The sequence below is a fragment of the Synchiropus splendidus genome, chromosome 17 (assembly GCF_027744825.2).
Source record: "Synchiropus splendidus isolate RoL2022-P1 chromosome 17, RoL_Sspl_1.0, whole genome shotgun sequence".
Taxonomy (NCBI): Eukaryota; Metazoa; Chordata; class Actinopteri; order Syngnathiformes; family Callionymidae; genus Synchiropus; species Synchiropus splendidus.
The window spans coordinates 16628016-16648241 of NC_071350.1; the positions used below are offsets into that span (position 1 = coordinate 16628016).

Sequence of the window (20226 nt, forward strand, 5' to 3'; positions counted from 1 at the left end):
GCAGCAAAGTGATGTTGCTCACTGGCAGTGACCAGGCTAAAAGTACTGTCATGTTGCCCCTTTGTTGTTAACTCTATCAGCATGCGAGGTTGGATTACTTGAGAAAAAAAAATATGGTAGCGGTCCTTTAAACTAGTCACTGTGAGACTCCTACGAATGGCATCATTGACACCAATTATCTTCTGTTACTGGAACTATTGACCATCTTCATAGGACTTGTGGCCCGGAATTTTTCTGTGGCTTTTTTCATTTTTAATTCTTGTTAATTCTTGTTTCTGCTGGTGTCTCATTTCCCCTTGATCATGTCAACACTCTGATCGAGCTGGTGCTGGACAGTTTACCGCTTTGTTTACCACCGCAGCGTGTGTTTATGTGTCAGTCACGATGGAAGCACCTGCTGTTTAGAGTCAGACAGCTTTGGGGAGTGTTGTTTTTTCGAGTCTGCGACACACATGAACAAACTGCCGGGTGGGTGGCATTTAGGAAACTGCTGCTCGGGTCAGCTGATGCATGCTGGGAATGGCTGATGACTGATTAACAAATGCTGGGCTCAGATTTTTGGTTGACATGCAAACCAGCGCCGACCGGTTTCCACACAGTTGGTGGTGTTCTAAGGATAGAAGAGCAGTTAAAGTTACAAATATACCTGGTTTTATTGTGCAATTTAACCAGAAGGAGGGGAGGCAGAGGCGGACGTTTATTCTAATGCTTTATCGCTGCACTATTTTTTACATCTCAGTTGGCGACCCCTTTTTTTTTTGTCACATTTTCAGGCTCTTCTCATTGCGTTACATTCAAGTTTCCCTTTTTGTGATCTAGTTCCCCGTCCATTCGTTTCATAACTCAACAAGGCTGAGTCGCTGGGGCAGTTGTCAAGGTACATAAAACCAGACTCCCCCCCACCCCTTCCTGGGAGCATAATAGGTCCTTTTGGATTCCCTAGGTCTGCCCTGGGGCTTCCACCTAAAGCCTAAAGCCACAGATCATTGTTGAAAGTAGACACCCAGATTACTGAAAGCTTTGCCTGTTGGTTCAGCTGTTTCTTCATCGTGAGTCCTAAGGAGAATTTGGGGCCTCTACCTGAGCTAATGGAACATCACCAGCTGCCGAAAGCTAAACCTTTTCCGTGCTTCTCCAGGAAATGATGTGACCACCCGGATCCATGTGAAGCTCGTCCCAAAGATCAGTCACTGGATTTGAAGTCGTAGCTCGACACTTGTGGTCGTCTGATTGATTCCTACATGTACAGGACTCTAAATAATAAATGTGTGTGGGTGTTCCCAGCGGCAACACTCTTCTTTTTGCACTTCTCTTTAAGCTAACACATCCACTGTAAAAGTGTATTTTACTAGTACAGCGAATTGTGTTTCTGGCAGCAAGTCAGACGCTGATGTTCAGGGACCTTATTGAACTGTAATAACATCAGTAATCCATTATTGCTGGTCTCTGGTGTCCCTCCCTGTCTGTTAATGACTCAGTGAATGAACATCCCAAATCTATACTTTGAGATCCAAAAACCAGTAATCGGATGGGATGATGGAGGATCTGTCGCTCACAAAGACAAATACATTTTCTTTGTTATGTGGTTCGTCTGAATTGATTGATGGCAATTGATCCGGAAACCTGATCCATTTCCCTGTCGGGGGAGAGACAAGCCAAAGAAGCTTTTCTTGTCAGCACCCACTTGGACTCACTGATGTGTCGCTATGAAGACGCACGCTCACATGCTGTGCACACCTAAAACGGCTTGAAACCTGCACTCTGATCACTGTAGATTTCAACTTCAGAGTCAAAGTCAAGCCAGTTGCAAAACCTCATCCTGTCCTTGCAAAGACGGCAGAGCAAGCCAGACACACAAACGGCGTGCCGCGTGCAGTCACTTTATTAAGATATCAGGTGCCTCCCTGGGTTACTGTTTTCCACTCGACACGGTAATGTAGATGAAGCCATCACCTCCACCACCGAGCCGGAGGAAACAAGACGTGAGGTTTTCTCATCTGCACTGTTCCACCGCAGGCTGAGTAATCTAACTGCAACTTCAAAGGTTGTTTATCGTTGACTTTTCTAATGCAGGAGTCAATATCGTTGTCAGGTTTGTTTAAATGTTCGTCTGCATGAAGTGGCATTCTTTTTGGAGCAACCAAGCATCAGCACAGAAACGGAAATAGAACGTCTCTCGAAATGTCTGTGGTTGGCCGACTTCCTGTGCCAGAAAGCAAAACGTGTCTTGTCTGTGTTGTGTTGTCTACATTGATTGTTGCTAGGAGGAAAGTTTTTTTTTGTGTCTGCATGAACAGCATGCACATTAAGTTAATAAAACTGCCATGACTCGTCATTCATGAGTGATTTGAGTGAGTGCAGGGGAACATTTTTTTCATGGAAAAATAATAAAAATAATGTGGTGAGTCTTCCTGGTTGTGAGGGTTACAATCCTTGTTTGAGGTGGATCCAATTAAATGTTTACGTGCAAATGGTTGTAGTTTTACATTGGAGTGTTGAATCTCTTGATGCTTTTTTTTCCATGGTTATACCATGAGCCACCCAGGTTCTCACTCCTAAGGCACCGTATTGACAGCGTCAGCTGAGCTTTTGATGTGTCAGTGATGCAGAAAACAACCTTTCTGAACGGTGGGCAGTGACATGACCATATCCCATAACTGGAACTCACCGCAACCTTTTGTTTTTTGGACGGTCTGGTGCTGCCAACAAGGCTTCTGCGGCAACGTGGGAGGCCACTGGACGGTTGTCATTTTCTGATGCTAACAGTGACAATGTATTCATCTCTCTCCTGCTGCTCTTTCCCTGGTGCTGGCAACGCACACAGGCGAGTGTAAAGGTTAATGAGAAAAGATCCTGTTAAATCATGATACAAAAAGTAGTTTTGATCCAGTGATTCACAATGAGCTCAGAGTTATGGTCCAGCTTCAGTTGGGCCAGATGAACCTCCTCAGTTTTTTTTAATGCCAGTGTAAAACCCAAAGTTCCATGCTGCTTTAACACACCCAGCTCATTCCTGAGCTCATCTGGTCTCATTCTATCAGAAAGCAGGTGGAGCCGCTCGACACTGATAGACCAACAAAGGGCCGCAGGGGAAGACGGAGAGCCAGGTTGCGGAATAGTCGATCTTCATTTCAGTCAACTGTATCTTCTCTATTAGGATACAGTTTTCCATTCTTTATTCAGCCAACACCACTGGTACGCATCTTTTCCTTCTCTCTGACGTCAACATGCCAGACGTTCAAACCTTCTACCAGACACAAGCTTTGAAGTTGAAATCCCACGGTTTTATTTGTATCTCTGTCCTGACCTTTTGTTGCACCTTCCACCTTTATCGCTTTGCCTTTCACTCCGTCTCTGCGACTGGGGTGGCGCAAGAGTGACCTTTTAAAAATCAGCTATATGAGAAAGGAGGAGGACATTGAGAAAGGGCAGAAGGGAAGGTAATGTGAGAAAAACATGGATAGAGGAAGGTGTGTAAGGTAAAGCTGAGAAAGCACGAAGAAAAGACACTTTCTATGTCGTTTCACTTATTACGATGCAATTTTAGTTCAAGGCCTGCAAGTTTCATTATAAAAAGAGAGAGAACTTTACCAGTTTAAAGAGCGTCAGCAAGAAAGAGGGTGAAATGAGGACTGGCAGATGGCAGCAGCGACACCGAGCTGAAATTATAGTGCGGCTGTTAGGCTGGAGGAGGGGTCCGTTATTGAAGGGACGCAAAGTTGAAGGTTCCGGGAAGGTCAAATGTGGAATTAATGCGTGGAGGTGACGGAAGTGTCAATGAGGAGCAGGGTTGAGAGAGTTCAAGATGAGACGAAGGTGAGCCAAGAGGTAGAGGAGCCATCGATCTAGCCGAGGTTGATGCTCCGACCAGGTAACGTGGGCTGCTGTTTGAACCTGCTCTGAGAGGTCAGTATGGCTCAGTCACTGCCGAGCGAGCATCTGCTGATCGTGGACATTTGGGGAGCAATGGGGAAGGTTAATGTGCATTTTTAAAAATTCACCGAGGGCCACCGGTTCAAGTCCTGGCTGAGACAACTCTGAGATCGAGTTGGTCCCCATATGCTTATGTAGGTGTCCTCCTCCTCCTTCTAAATCACGGTTGGGAAATTCAATCATCAGCAGCCAAAAGGTTTAGGGGGTAGGTTTTATTTTGGGGTTAAATTGTGGTTCAATCAGACTGAGATTGGCCCATAATGTTTGTCGTTCCACTTCTGCTGGAGAAAGAGTTGCCCAAATGTGTTGATATTTACAAGAACATCAACATCTGTTGCTGTTGTTGTGCCGTGACTCTTGTAGGCCACGTGGAACCACTTGGTGATTTGGCCCCCAACCCTGAGTTTTAACATCTTCTGAATTGTCTCTTGCGTGCGTGCGTGCGTGCGTGCGTGCGTGCGTGCGTGCGTGCGTGCGTGCGTGCGTGCGTGCGTGCGTGCGTGCGTGCGTGCGTGTGTGTGTGTGTGTTATACAGGGTACCTCTTAAACTAGATATTTTGGCTGGTCAAAATGTGAATCCTGCCTGAAGCTCTTCATTTTGGATTGGTGCCTTTTAAATGAGAGCGTATCGCTGCCGTTCTGCTGCTGCACTGGCGCTTCATTCACGTCCAAGGCCCTGTGCCATCGTCCTCCACGTGAAGGCTATAACTCTGCAAATATTTTAGATGTATGATGAGGATAGTGGCGGTTAAAGTGAGTTTAGCCTCTCATCTGCTGGTGTGTGAGTGATGCCACTACTCTGGTGATGCACAATCTGTGGTTCGTGTAGCGTCTAATTTTAGGGATTACATCAGCAGCACTTAGATGACAGCCCTGATGAACTCACTGTTCCTTCTGCATGCCTCCTGCTCCCTCCCCTTCTCTTCACGTCCCATCAGGTTGTCCCATCATCCTCCCTGGTAAATTGCTTTAAAATATACATATATACACGGCAGAAGGAGCATCACTTAACCACCATTTCTCCACGCTGTTTATGAAGATGCTGCAGAAGAAAATCTTTTCCCCGCAACAACAAATCATTGCTCATTTCTCCCTTAACTCTCCTTCACCCTCTGAAATCCTGCTGGCAGCCTTTCTCTCTCCCTTGCTCCCTCCTCCCTCAGTCCTGCTGGTTTTCTAAATTTTTCATCCCCGACTGCTCATCTTGCTTTAATTTCTGTCTCTGAACTCGCTGTCTCTTCCTGTTTTTTTTGGTTTGCGAAAAAAAAACAGACGTATTGTAGACACAGCTAAAACAAATTTAGAACCTTAAATCTGAAATATTTTGTCATTGCATCACAGTTTTATTTTACTTTATTATATTTTTTGCGTGTGGTGGGCTTATTTGTTTCCTCTCCATGAGTCAACAGGGACCAGAAAGGGAAGGGCCTGTTTAAATGGCAGGAATTCCTGTCATTCAGATGCACACAAGCTCACACACACATGCGCAAACACATGTGATTGGAGAACAACCGGGGGTAACATTGACATTAGGTTTTGTTTACGGCTTTTCTCTTCACTCATGAGCGCTGTGGGATTTTTGAAATTCCTCCAGAATGTGAATACTGGAGCCCGTTAGACGCCGATGTTCAAAAGATCTATATCGGTGATCGAGTCAGCCTGTGGGGAATGCGCCGCCGAAGCATGTTTCCATCTGCTTTTTAATATTTAAGATCATAGAAGATTGTCCTAGAGTATTGGTTCTTAGACTGTCTGGGTTGGAGATGAGATTTTTCCTCAGGTGGAGGAGCAAGTCATGAGGACTCCATAGTCCCTACTCTCACAGGTGGTCATGAGCTTTGGGTGGGGATAGAAAGAATGAGATAGGGGAAGACTCAAAGTAGGGGCACTACTCCTCCGACAAAATTCAGCTGAGTTGGTTCAGGAATCTTGTCCCCCCCTGGAAACACCTTTGCCGGAAGAGCTGCAGGAGGGAGGTTAGGCCTCTCGACCTTGCATGTTGCCTCCTTGACTTGATGGAAGTGGTTAAAGTGATCATTGTGTTCCTAGATTTGTACATTTGGAGAAGCTTGCTCCATTGGCTTAGTGACCGTAACGTGGAATCAGAGATGGAACCTTCCTTCACTCCTCTTGTACCGTCCTCATTTTCACTCATGATCTACGTGTCCCAAATCGGTGCTTCATTTTATACTCCTGGTTATTTCGGAGTTGTCTATACTGACTTCATTTGAGCATGAATGAGGCTTGTGGGGAATTCCATTTATATTCCATTGTATACTTCATACAGTGAAGATTACTTTCACTGCTGCTCCAGTATCGCCTGTTTGATGTTCAGGTTCAACAACTCAACACTTGTCTGTGTGGTTTTGGGGTTCACACTGTGCTGTAATAAAGCACGAGGGGTGGTTTAGTCAGCTGATTAGCACACACACACACACACACACACACACACACACACACACACACACACACACACACACACACACAGCATGCCCACTTTGCTCAAACATGCGTGGTTGCGAAGATTGGCCTGCGTGGCGTCCCCTGGGGGAACAGTGGCAGCAGAACGGATCACAATAGAGGAGAGGAGCCGTGGAGAAACGTGCGAGCCATGCCTCATTGAGTGCCGCACACAGGCTTTAAACACAGACAGGATGTCGTACGCAAGTCCTGTGTGTGTGTCTGTTATGTGGGGTTTTGCTTCACGTCATAATAAAAGGCTCTCCAGGAAGTGTGTGACATTCATCCGTGTGACGGCGAAAACTTTCTCTGAGACTTGGATTGATTTGTGTAGACCGTCTTCATTGATCCGTTCATCAATACTGAACTCAAACACTCAGCCTTTTATTAGAATAATAGCCCTGAGCCTTTGTGAATGATTGATTCTTGACCTTTATGTATTTTTGGCTTGTTCCCAGGTTTCATTTTTGTTTGTCATTTGGTCTTTAGATGCCTAAACTGGTGATTGTGCGTCTGAAAAGTGGATGTTTCTATTAAGGGCAGGACGGTGGTGCAGTTGCAAAGTGTTGGGATTGAGTCCTGTTTGTCGCCTCTGTGGGAAGTTGTTCCCTGTGTTTCCTGTGGCCACTCTGGTTTCCTCCCAATGTCCAAAAACATGCAGAAGTTAGCTGTGATTGTGTGTGGCTGTCTGTCTGTATGTGTCCTGTAATGGACCCGCGCACCCTCTCTAGCTGGGATAGCCTGACTCGTATCCACTGTCTTGCCCAGCTATACGTCGCTGGGACTCATTCAGATATGTGGGATTCTGTCTTCCCTTGTCATCCAGTATTTGACAAATGGACCTTTCCATGGTGCCCTCTGCTGGAAGCCAAAACAATGTGTGATTTGTAAGCAGTCAGATTTTAGTTAACAAGTCTATACACAGGTCTCCATCACTGCAGCAGGAACGTACCTCAAAAGTCTGATTTTAAAAGGTTCTTTCAAGAGTGCGACCTGAGCCGTGGCATGTTTTGTGTTCTGCGTGCTGCGTGCGAGGTGTTTGACAGCAGGCAATGGGCATGATATAGTGCTTGGGAGCGTTTTGAAAGGGAAAATGCTGCAGCTCGCCAAGACACACGAAGACTCGCACACAGACTCGCACACTCCTCCATTAGACCGCCGGCTTAAATCCATTCAGTGTTTGGTAATTGAATTCATGTGTATGTCTGAGGTCAAGTGTTTGTATGTTCCTGCCCTGCGTTTTGAAAAAAACACAACCCCCACCACACCCTCGGCCCAGTCAGCCGCCAACCGTATCGCCAATCACCCCCTTTTCGCTTCTCTGTTCTGCCTCCATATCTATTTTCTATCTCGCAGACTTCTCTCTTGTGTACATTCGCTCCTCCGAAGGCAGGGCTCCATGTGCTCGCCTCTGATTGGCCGGAGAGTGAAGCGATGATGTCATTCCCAGTCGGGAGGTGGTTTCAGATGCACACGAAGAATCGAGGCTGCTGGCAAGGCGAGGAGTATAAATGGGATCACACAGAGTGGGAGATGTGGAGATGGGCTGCGGATAATGTGATGAACGAGAAAGGGGGAATCTGGTGAAAGAACTCGGTCTGAAAAGAACAGAGTAATCCACACTAGGAAAAAGTGGAGCTCGAAGACTGAAGGAAGAAGGGGGGAATTGAATTGACCCTAAGAAAAAGTCATTTCTGTAAATGCTGTGGCTGAATCTCTCCGGTGCTGAGGGAAGAATCAGCTGTTCAGACATCCCTGGTCGTCTGTGCCCGCTGCTCACCCTCCTCTCGCCACTGCTTTTTTTCATCAAAACGTCCCAGAAAACAGCCTGGATGCGGCCAGCACACACTGAACCAGAAAAAAAGAAAGGAAAATGCAGTCGTCCTTTGCTTAATCGAGTTTACAGAACCATAAAAGTGTGATTTAATTGGATTTTGCTGTGTGATTTATAGAGCTCAGACGAGTTGAAGTCATGCAGCGTTCTTTATGAAGTAAGCTCGGAGTTCCCCCGAGGAGAGCGTGATAAATGGGCGTCTGCTTGTGTATGGATACTGTTTATCTTTGAGTCAACAGAAAGGCTGTAAAACTTAAGTTTTAGATTTTGAGTTTACCTGAAATCACTTTGGTTTGTGTACGTCTTTTGTCATTTTCTTGTCTGGCAACTCGAAGGGCCTCTTATCGACACATTTTTACTTGGCGAATCCTCACTACAGACGCTTTTCAGAAGGGGAATCCCATTTTATGCCTGCTTGTCCCCGTTTCTAAAGCTCTTGTTCTTGTATCTGATGGAGGGTCCCTCATTTATACCCCACCCCCTTCTCTTTTTCGAGTAATTTATGCCGCATCCTGTGCTTAAAAAAAAAAGGGGCGGGGGCGTCTCTCTAGACCCTCTGCTTTATGTTACATTCTGATCAATAAAAATGCTCCGATTTTCCTCTCCACCTCTGGTTTCCTCCAACGCAGCTGGCTTTCCATCACTTGTTTCGTCCACACCACCTCCCATCCTTTCTCTCTCGCTCACTCGCTGCACAGGTGATGTCATTCTTCAGCTGGATTCTCCTCCCCATTCCCTCCTCCCTCCTCTCGCGCTCTCCTCCATTTCTCATTAGCGGATGCTTCTCCTAAGCGCAGCATCCTCTGCACCGAGGCTTCTCTCTGAAGGTGGGAGGGGGAGAAGCGGAATACCGGGATGAGAGCCGGCATTACAGGAGCAGCACCGCCGGCTACTTCTATGGAGCTGCTGGACGTGCACCGCCGGAAAAGTCTTGCAAAGACGGAGTTCTGCAGACGGCGACAGTGATTGAGCGCTGCAAACACATGGTGGCCATTCAAGAAGTGGAGCGGACAGTTTGAATGACTGCATGCAAGGCTTCTGCGCAGCAGTTACAAGGACCCAAAAGAAACCTGAAGTGGATCTAAACCGGCTCACGGACTTCCTTTTCGTTCTCTTTAATTTTGGATATGAAAGAAAGTACATGGATTCGCTTACTCTCAAAGTCAGGGTCTGTCATCGAATTATGAAGCCTGTCGATTAATCACGCAAGTCTTCGTGATCGACTACCCCTTTTTGGATTTTTTAAATTTATTTATTTATTTTTTTTTTTGGGGAGTGAGGGGAACTTCCCTTTACTGGCACCCTCCCTTCTGTGGAAATGGCTTTCCTAGTCCGTTGCTATGCCAACTGCCTGCAGCCGTGGTCCTCCAAAGTAAGCGATGTCGTAATCCTTTTCTCTGGCCCGCGCCGCTGGCAAAAGAGCGCCTGCATGTGTGCGTGTTACAGATACCGAGCAGATTTAAATATATATGAATTCAGAGCAGTGTGTCACGGCAGTTGTGTTTTTTGGCTGGCTTAGTTTTGGCAACTTCCTGGAGCCTTTTTTTTGCAGCAAACTAAGACTCGTGATATTAAAAAAATCTAGATTCCTGTTGTGTTCGCTGTTTGGCTGGAAGTGTTTGGCTGCCTGTGTTCTGTCGTGTGTCTCTTGGGGAGTGTCTGTCTGGCTGCTGAAAGGTTCAAACATGCATGTTCCTCGGGGTTGAGTGCGTCTATCTTCTGTGGAGTTAACTCCGGCAGTGATAAATCCTTGATATGACGTTGAAACATACTGATCATGAAGTCTTTTGAGAGAACGCTTGTGATTTAAGGGACTTATGTTGCTGATGTATTCATCTACCAGCAGAAATTGATGATCATACTATGCATTTGACAACATATATTGGAGTCTATTTAAGACATTACATCTTATCTACTGAGGTATATGCTTTGATACCATGTGGTGCAAAATGTGTAGCTTTGGTTTGGTGTTGCATTACAGTCAGGCATTTTATACTGAACATGATTATTTTATTTATTTATTTATTTATTAATTTTTGACATGCAGATTCTCAAAGTTATTCTTCATGATGTTGAGTTCATACTTGCAGTTTCTTCTGCGTCTTTACCGAAAAAATATATCATGTCGCAACTGATTATTTGACACAATATTCACATACAGAAGTTCACTTGTGCAATTGCCAGGTTTTGTTTTCATCGCAGGATGTTTCATTTCCAATCACCTCTCACTAATGGAGTTCCTCACCATTTAAATGTGTGACTGTTTGTCTTTTACATGTCCCATACATGTAATTGACGGTACTGAAATGGAAACCGACCTCTTATTCATGAGCATGGTCGCCGCACCAGTTAGCCGCACTAGTTTATCCACCGTCTGCATCTATTAAGCTTCATTCCAGCCTGGCCCCGTTTGAAGTCCACAGTTAATTGGTCGGTGTCTGTGATGCACCCACCTTTTGGAAAAGGTTAATTAAGTTTCCTCCCATTAGGCGACATGCTCTGTCTGGACCGACACCAAAGTACTGGAGTCGGGTGAATGAAAGGAAGTGCAGGAGAGCGGAGGATTAAGAGGCTTATTGTCGTCTGCAAATGGGATCTTTGGGAACGAATTGGTGGATTTTGTCAACCTCTCAACAGGAAAAAGAGCATTGTTGTCAATGCCTTGTTAGCACATCAAACCTAACTGGTTTATTTGGGAAGTTTATTGGCAACAACTGACTGGTCCGACGAACTAAAATTTCAGTTCCAAACAAAGATTGTGTGAGTCGAGGTTTTAAGCATATATTACAAACATATTGTTATCTACTTTATTAAATATTCTCTTTTTAATTGCTCATTTAAAAAGGCTTAAAGAGGGATATGAAAAAGTAAGTGAAACGCAAACCACCATCTCTTATGTGGAAAAGTAAATGTCTTTTAATTTTGATATTGTTGCAAAAACTTCATTTTTAAAGGCTAAAATAAATAAGCTGCTGCCACATTCCTTGACTTTTTTTAGGCGCAACTCTGACTTAATTGCAGTGAGTTAACGTTGAAGGAAGTGGAATTCAACTCGCTGTTGGTGCCCCCTAGCGGTGGCTTCATTCACATGGTACGGTACGCTGGTGATGCCTGGTGGGCAGGAGTTTAAAGGCGTATACAGGCCACGTGTGTCCATGTCTGGCTTTCATGCTGGATTTAAGCAGCATCAGCTGAACCTTTGTGGCTGAGTGTTACCTATGGCTGTATCAAACTCAGCTGAAGTGAAGCGCAGCTCCTAGCCAAGCTCCGGGAATAATTTCTAACGTCATTGAAATATCGACTGTGGCTGGAAATTTGGCATCAGATGACCAGCAGCCAAATGTAGGTCAGCGAAGCCGTTTTGTTTTACATCTCTGTAAGGCAAGTCTTTTTCTATACTGGAAACATTAGTAATGGGGTTACGCTCAGTATTCATTTGAAAAACAGTCGCGTCCAAACAAAGGCGTTCATTATTTTTTGCTGTCAGTGCAATGTTTAAGAGCCATTTATTTCAAAAGACTAGTGTGAACTCTCCGACCTTTACTGTCTCATCCGTGTTTTCATTTAACTCTTCCTGCCCTTCACTGTCCAATCTCTCCTCTTCATATTCTGCTTATATTCTCTTGTCTCTCACTTTGACTCTATTTATAAACAAGATATTCCACCGTCTTCCTCTTTCCCTTTTCCACATCCTGTCTTTTTTAAGTCCATCCTGAACGACTTGTTTTTCCTCCCTTGTCCTCCATCTATTATTTAAGCATCAATAAGGGGGCCTGTTGTTGTTGTTGTTGTTGTTGCTCTGTTTGCCAGTCTAATGCTGCTCCATTCACTCTTTCCTGCCCCTAAATTACATCTGCTACCTCTAAGATTGCCTCTAAAGCTTTGTCTTTACCATACCCTGCCAGCATCTTTTAGGGCCTTATACTCCTTCAAGAACCATCTGAAGTAAATGGGGAATCACTCTCTGCTGCCTATAGAGTGAAGTCCATTCAGAGGATCTGCTGGTTGTGGCCAGCCCTTCAGTCCCAGAGGGATCAGAGTTTGCTTGACCAACTCATGACCCTTGGGGTGAAAAGATAGGGCATCAAGAAGAGGCTCAAGGTAGAACTGCTACGCCTACACCAGTTGAGGTGGCCTCGGCATCTTTTGGTGATGTCCCATAGGCACCTCCCGAAGGACCCTTCTTGCCATGCCGAACTTGTAGCCCAGGAAACACTGGAGAACATGTGTCCCTTGGTTAAGCAGTTAAAGCTTTATGGGTAAACAGAGGCCTAGTTGTGACCATCTTGCTAAGTGGAAGGAAATGGATGGACAGTTCTGTAGCCAATGTTGTAGTAAGACAAAGACATTCACGGCTCATGTGCCATGGGGGGACAGTCAGGATGCATACCCTGGGCAGATATGGCTCATTTCTAACTTCTAATTGTGCCTTGGTGTTGTAATTCGTGAGGCAATATTGAGCCCAGTTTGTTTATGGTTTCTTTCAAACAAGTGTTAAGTGTGTCCAATTGCAGATGCTTTACGGTAATGTCATTCTGCTCAGGCAGCAGGGCACCCTTACTGGTCCACGGTAAATGGCCCACCATTCATCATCCCATCGCGCGGGACGGCTCGCTACACTACTGCTGAGCCGCTATCGAGTGAGAGACTGAGATTAATTATTCCTCCGTACGCCGCATCGACCCTGTAGACAGCGCACGGGCGCCGTGCCAGTGTGGACCTGGGGCTCTGATTATAGACACTGAGCACCTCTAACCGAAACATGTATCAATAGTCTACACAATTCAAATCAATTTGTCTGTGGATGAGCAGAACAGATATGGATGACAAAGCTGTGGAGTTTTTTTGGGAGTGCATTCTTTTCATTCCTCTGTGTTCAGAGACAACAATGTTATCTCCATGGATCAAAGTTGGTGGTGTGTGTAATTTATCTTACAGCACAGACCTTATCTGAACCATCCCTGCTCTGCACACATTGTGAGCCGATCACATCAAAGACACCGTGATGCGTTTAAGCGCATTATGATGAATTGTTTTAACAATCCAGACTTATTTCTTACTTTAAAGTTGAGCTTGGTTCAACCTGTCTCTTGGTTGAAGCCAACTTCTCTGTCAACATCAGTCACTTTCAAACAATAAATGTCATTTTGAACTCCGATCAGTGTGAGCAATATGACTACCTCCGGTACTTTGTGCCACTGATCTTCAGCAAAGCAGTCTATCAGCATCCTGTTCATGTGGACAGCTGTATTGAAAAATACAATTACAATATCATTTTCTGACAGTAATATACATTTTGTGGACCTTGCTTGAAGGCTGAATGATTGAGGGAAGAGCCTCAGATATGACGGATCTCTGTCTGCATTGAGTTTCTTTGCTTTATAACATTGCAGATGCACTTAATAATTTCACAATAGGAGTATGATTTGATTTCACCATGCTGTGATGGCCTATTATAAGGCTGCATTCAAGTCAAAAAGAGATGATTTAGACGCAGACAGCACGCTTCTGAGCGCTATTGTGTCGACGGCACCAACAAAGACGCTGTATACATCTGCAGTGAGAAGGGGGGGTTGGTGTCATATAAGGATTGGGCGAGAGAGACGACCCCAGAGAGCAAATGGGCTCAAGACAAAAGGGAAGGAAAAAAATCAGCCAGACAGAGATCCGCGGCGAGATTCAAGGGAGTGAGAGTGCTTTTTAGCATGTCATGGGAGGTCGTGGCTATCGTATGGACAGGAAGTAGGGGTGATTAGAATCAATATGGCTTGCATTACTCCAGGACCATGCCCAACTCTCATCACCTAGCTCGTAAATCACTGGAGAATTGGAGTAAAAAAACAGTGAAACACATTAACAACTCGGTCTAAAAACCACATTATATTTCACTGACTCCTAAATACCAAATCAGTGCTTTTCAAATTCCATCTGTGCTTTGCTGCAAACAGAATGTAGCCGATTTGCTGCGCCATTTGAATTGACTTTGCAGTTCAGGCGAGCCTATTTTGAGAACTGGCTGGAATAAACGTGCTTTCGTATCTATTTTGGATCAAGTGTTCTGTTTAGTGCTGCTGTAATTATGATAATGGCAGTTGTAAATGCAGGCAGCAGACCATGTGACCACTATTTCAAAACAGTTATAGCTTTACTCAGAGGAGTCTCTATTTTTCAGTCTGTCTGGACCAGCGACTATTGTTGGTGTTCTGTCTCACTGCCCGGCATCGCTCACAGTTGACATTAAATTTGCATCTAAACTAAATAAGTCATTGGAATAGTTCATCTTTAAATTGGCAAATGCTCATTTGTGATTAGTTGGGAGTGTTTGCTGCAAGTTTTTTCTAATCTAATACATCTTGTTGTGTAATAAGTAACTCCAATTTTTCTTTTTTTCGTAGTGACCAAATCTCGCACCAATACTTGAATAGATTTCTGTAGCTAGAATATAACAGTGTATAGGAGAGCAGCTCATGGCCGCCTCAGTATCGAGACACTCTCCGAACCTTACACAGAGTTTGTGTCGACGTGGGAACCCCACAACGGAAGTCAAAGCATTTTGGACCCGTTTCTGCCTGTGGTAATAAAGTGCAGATTAGAGATGAGGCAGACTGTTGCAGCGCACATGGGCATCAATCAAAGTAATTCAATTTGTCACCACCATGTCGCCCTCTTTGTCTACGAGTTCAGACTTCACCGTAGGACAGGCGAAGCAGGAGAGCTGCAAGTTCTGGAGGGTCCCCTCCGCTCCTCAGTGTGACGTCCTTTGGATTCTGTCCAGTCTGGGAAAACTCTGCCCTTTAAGTGGCAGCTGGTGTTTCCCCCCCTTTGCGTGCAAACGTCCTGTTTTTGGAAACCAACAACTGTGCGACTTGAGACATCTCAAAGTGTCGGAGACTATGGACTGCAAGAAACGTTGAAGAGTTCAGTTTTCTCGCTTCTTAAAGTCAGGGATGTGCAAGTTCTTGGCTGGTTTGATTTGGAAAAGTATAGAAGTGCGTCTTCTTTAAGTTGGCCTTCAACACTTGACAAAAGCATGGATCCAGATGAAACCCAAGAAGAGAGTTGTGATGGATGTGAAAAAACCCAGCGTTGTGTTCCTGAATGCTGTAATTACCAGCCATTAGTGAAGATAAGCTGAAATTCAGACTGAAATCCCCTCATGGATTAACACGCAGGAGTGGGCCATTATTTCTGGGCTAAATGGGACTAATGTGTGGCCGCTCACGTGGAGATCCACTTTCACCCAAACATGTCAAGACTTCTGGCATTCCGTTCACGCACATGCATCTTCTGTACAGCCTGTCTATACACTATACTGTTTCAATACTGATATTTTAGCCTGCCACCAACCTTCACCCCCGGTGTCTCTTGCTCCCATTAGCTCATTCTATTGATCCCTGTCGCTCCTTGCTCAACCCAACGGTGCTTACTGTACATCCTTCTGGGGCATTTTAACATACTGAAGGTGTGGGACGGCGTTCCTCATATTATGAAGCCTCATTTACTGTATTTATCAACTGGGAGATTAGTTGGAGTCGTCACCATGTTTCCAATTTCCTCTGCCGCCATGCTTGTTGTTGTTTGTCTACAATTATCCTTTGTGGCTTTGGCCTGTTGATTTTCATAAACGTTATGATTTCAACTGAGCTGCCGTGTGAGCCAGCCCTGGCCAGAGTCAATATCCTGTCCGACTGGGCTGCGGTAGACATTATTTTCTGCTCAGTCTGGACGGAGGTTATTGGGCCAAGCCCCTTGGACCAGAGTGTGATATCAACACATATATTGCTGGAGAAACACAGGGTGGAGGCCTCCTTCTTAACGTTCACTGGTGCCATGGGCTCCATTTTTTTCTGAAATTTATGCTTAAAACAGCGAAAAGCAGGAAACATCTGGGACCAGAGGAGTGTTGAATCTGTATTTGGTCACATCCTCTCGTTTATCAACAATGGTCAGTTTTTTTCTTAGTGCATTTTTTACTGTTGTTCTCTGCAGCGAGGAAAATGTGCAGCTTTAGAGGTGTGGCTTCAGCGGGAGGGGGCTGGACTTTGAATTCAGATCGCAGGTGACCTCCCCTTTCTTGAACTCAATTTTAAGGTTAGAAAATAGGGAGGTGTCGGATGGCAGTAAGAGGAAAACACAGGTAAGGAAAAGGATTGTTGGCGGCATGTAAGATGAGGGGATCTGGACTGGGAAGATCAGTAAACGGGTGCAAAAGTGACAGATGCCTTCGATCAGAAAAAGCCGGACTTGAATTGATCAAGTAGTAGTGGTGATTAATCTTCGCTGTTATCATCTTGCCGTTCTGTTTTCACCCTTGATCATGTGACTGTTCACATATTAAAACAGTGTGTGCCCATTGATTAAACCGTGCCATTATAAAGCCATCACATTAAGGTTTATGCTGTATGTCTTCTGTGCTGCGTCCTCAAAAAAGACTCATAAAACTCTTCCTCTTTCGCTATAAATAAGATGTTTTATCAGCCCTGCGCTGCATCCGAAGGAGGAAAGGAGCAGCCAGGTTTAATATTTCGATCGTAAACATCCAGTGTGTTCTGGTGTTGACACAGCCTGGCGGGCCACGCGATCGCAGCCGCTCTCTTCGCCTGCCAAATGGAAGGAATTTCCACTCTTGCTTGGCTGTAGTACTTAACGGTCCTCCAGAGGAGAACACTTGACTCTGCAGGGTTGCTGACCCATGCTAATTAGCCTCCTCGCCGTGGAAGCCTGTGGAAGTCTAAATGGCTGCTCTTGATCAATGTGTGTGGGAGCCAGGAAAGCGCGGAGGGTATTGTGATCATGGCAGGTTGACAGGAACTCGGATATATTTCAGAAAGTTTGCCTTTTATCTATAGAAACGACCAGTGTTAAATGTTTTTTTTTTTGCCTCAAACGTGTCGCATCACTTATCAATCAATGGAAAGCGATATCCGCTCCTGGTGTCTTGTAAGGTTCAGTATTCGTGCTAGGATTGCGTCATGGTCATTAATAGGTTGCTGATGGACAGAACAAGGCTTGCGGGGCGGTGTCGAGTGGTGGGGATGGGGTGCCGTTGTTCATCCTCAACAGTCCTCCTTAAGGGTCTGACCTCGCAAGTCACTACATGTTCACAAAAACAGCAGAAAACTGCTCTATGCTTGGAAAATCTCAGCGTAGGGGGTTGAATTCTTAGAATGCTGCCTGAAATTTCCACCTGATTTTAAAGGCTTGGGAGGCATCGCAGTTACCAGAGTGGGATCTTTGAGTGGCAGCTTTGGCTAGTCTTCCTTCTTTACCTTCAGTATCACTTGCTTCTCCAAGGCAAGACCTTATTTCTCTTCACATTATTTCTTTTCTAGGCTCCTCAGTAAGTATTGCCACTTAGACAATGAATACAAGTGACGACCTCTGTAAGCTATGTAAGCTTTTATGCATCGTCCTTTGAATGCAGCCGCAGAACAGGGCCTTGCTGGGTGAATAGTTAGAGTGTTGCACGTATTCATAGAACTGAAGTGACATTCGGTAAGGAACCTTCAGGGCACAGTCGGTGCTGGAGGGCCTGCCAAGCCCTCCAGCACCGACTGAGCCACTGACCCCGTCGACATGTAATTGACTCTTTTCACTGGGTATTTCTCTGAACAAAACTCCCAGAAAGAGGTTCCACAAAGTAAACAGCGAAACTCTTTATGCCCTCACAACTTTGTCTACTATTGTATGTGTGGAATTTGTTCAATCCCCCTTCTTTTTCCGTGGAGAATTCCAGCAATTATGACTCATATCCTGAGAACAAAACAAAAGGAGTCAAGGCTGTCTCACCAAACGGTGTCTAAGTGCTCTGGAGATAAATCTCTGTTGGCGAATGTGTTATTTACAAAAACCCTAAACCTAAGAACAATGGAATATGAGCCCACACTCACCCACTCGCCCCCTTCTGCCCTCACTACTCGTGACATCCGGTGCAGGAGTCACAGCCCTTTGGCAGTGCCATTCAGCATCCTGTCAGTCACAGCACTGGCACACAGAGTTCAGCCTCTGCCAACTGTTTATCTTGCCAGCAGAAGTCGGCCCTGGCTAGTCAATGAGCCATATGCCTGCTAATTCGTCGGCTGGCTGTAACAAAAAATATTGAATCTATTGCTCATTAAAATCCTCTAAAAGCTCATAAAACATGTTCTTAAACAGTTGGAATCAATTTATCAAGTAGTTAGAATAGTGCATGGGCAGCGTTACACTGCTCCATACAATATAGCGGTACTCTGGTCGCTTTCATTGATGGCGATAGACATTTTGGTCCTCATTTAATCTAAAATGAGGTCAAACCACCACAGGAAACTTCTGCAGTAACTTCACTTGACTCAACATCAACATGGTTCTGCTTTATCATGCGAATAAACAGTGTTTCTGTTGACCCCTATAGGCCATTACTAGGAATGGCAGCATCCATGTGAATGGAATTTATCGAATCTGAGGTCTCCTCTCAAGCATCTCTTTTTCAAAATATGTTGAAAAAGTACATAATGATAAAACAGGTTCCTACTATCTGCTTCCTCGCCATCTTTCATTGAACACCTTCTCTCCATCTTGCTGCATCTTATCGAGCGATAATTGAGCTCTACGCTCAGATTTTAATCTATATTCCTCCTACTCGACCATGTCCCTCCGTGATGGCGCCGCCCTGTTGACATAACAGAACTGTACAGCAGAAGTAACCCGCCACATTTATATTTAATCCCTCAACTCTCATTCCTAATGCATGAGGAAAATGGTAGACCCGGCGCGCCCCCTCTTGCCTCGCCTTCTGGGAAAAGGAAAGAGGAGGGATTAGTGTGGGATTAAGTGTGTGGTGTGAATAGGAGCCACGAGACCCTCCACAATTATTCACCCCACTTTCCATCCATCCATCCCTAACGCAAATCCCCCCCTCCCTTTTTGTACCCTCGCACATCCCCTGGCACTTTAAATACATTTATTCTCCTTAATCTTAGCTGCCGTTTTGTCCGGTAACAAGTTGAGCACAGGGATTATTTAATAGATTTTACTGGAAAACCATGTCATTAAAAGCCGTTGAAATTGCAAATAAGCTTTGCAATTTGAATTAAGGGGTTTTCACTTCAGGGTGGAGGAAGTGGACTGCCGCAAGCATGAAGCTAGTTTAAGATAATGGAAGGTTTGCAAAACTCATTTCTTTAAAAAATGCACAGATTATTGCCGACGTGTCTTTCAGAGAGCAGAACGAATCTTACACACTTCTCAATAAACACACAGCACACCAGGACATGCAGGCGTCACTCTTCTGTTTACTTACTTGTTATACATATAATGCAGGAGTATTAAGAGATTTATTCAAGGTTTGAGGAAGAAGATTACAGAAAAGTCATAGAACCAGAGATATTATGTTTCGGTCAGTCCACAGCTGATGGTCGTAACTACATGCAACAGCTAACTTTTTCTGTTGTATGCAGCTGTCGTGTCCCTGCAGCACGTCATCTCCGGTCTTTCAATGACCACTACATCGCCGCACACTGGCCTGTGTGTAGTTTTCAGACTTGTGGATCCCATTCTGCACTGATTCGAGATTTGGTTAAGAGCTTTCAAACCAAAAGCACTCGGTCAGAGAAACCCATAAAATCTGAGCCAGTACTGACATCACAGTGAATCCCATCTCACAAAACCAGGCTGCAGTACTTGGAATATTTTGAGATGTCTTGCACGACTGCTCTCGCCACTCGTCTCACAGCTTTATACGTACGTTCCCTCACTCCGTCCACTTACATACGCGAGCTGAAGTGCGTTTTTCATTAGCTTAATCACTAGCTTTCTCACCAGTGCGAAGGTCTTGCCGTGACTGTAGCTGTGTTTAAGTGAAATCCATTTCCCATTATTGTCCGAAGGGTTGTGTGCTTCTCTGATTGAGCTGCTCAGGCGCTGCTTTATACCAGTCATGAAATTTAATTGCCACTACAGTTTAGACCTGGAGTTGTAGTTTGTATACCAGGCGCTTCAGACAAGACAGGTTTTGTTGTGAA

The 20226-nt window shown here is 45.0% G+C and overlaps 1 protein-coding gene across 11 annotated transcripts in view; it reads left to right on the forward strand.

Annotated features, from left to right (window-relative positions):
- rapgef6 (Rap guanine nucleotide exchange factor (GEF) 6) overlaps positions 1 to 20226 on the forward strand; it is an 89536-nt gene that overhangs the window by 37306 nt on the left and 32004 nt on the right. The window contains exon 1 of one of the 11 annotated variants that reach the window (XM_053847258.1): positions 9061 to 9599. The exons of the other annotated variants lie outside the window; for them this stretch is intronic. Within the exon in view, the coding sequence (XP_053703233.1) occupies positions 9546 to 9599 (54 nt within the window). The 5' untranslated portion in view covers positions 9061 to 9545. Of the gene's footprint in view, positions 1 to 9060; positions 9600 to 20226 lie in introns of those variants that run through there. 11 annotated transcript variants of the gene reach the window in all.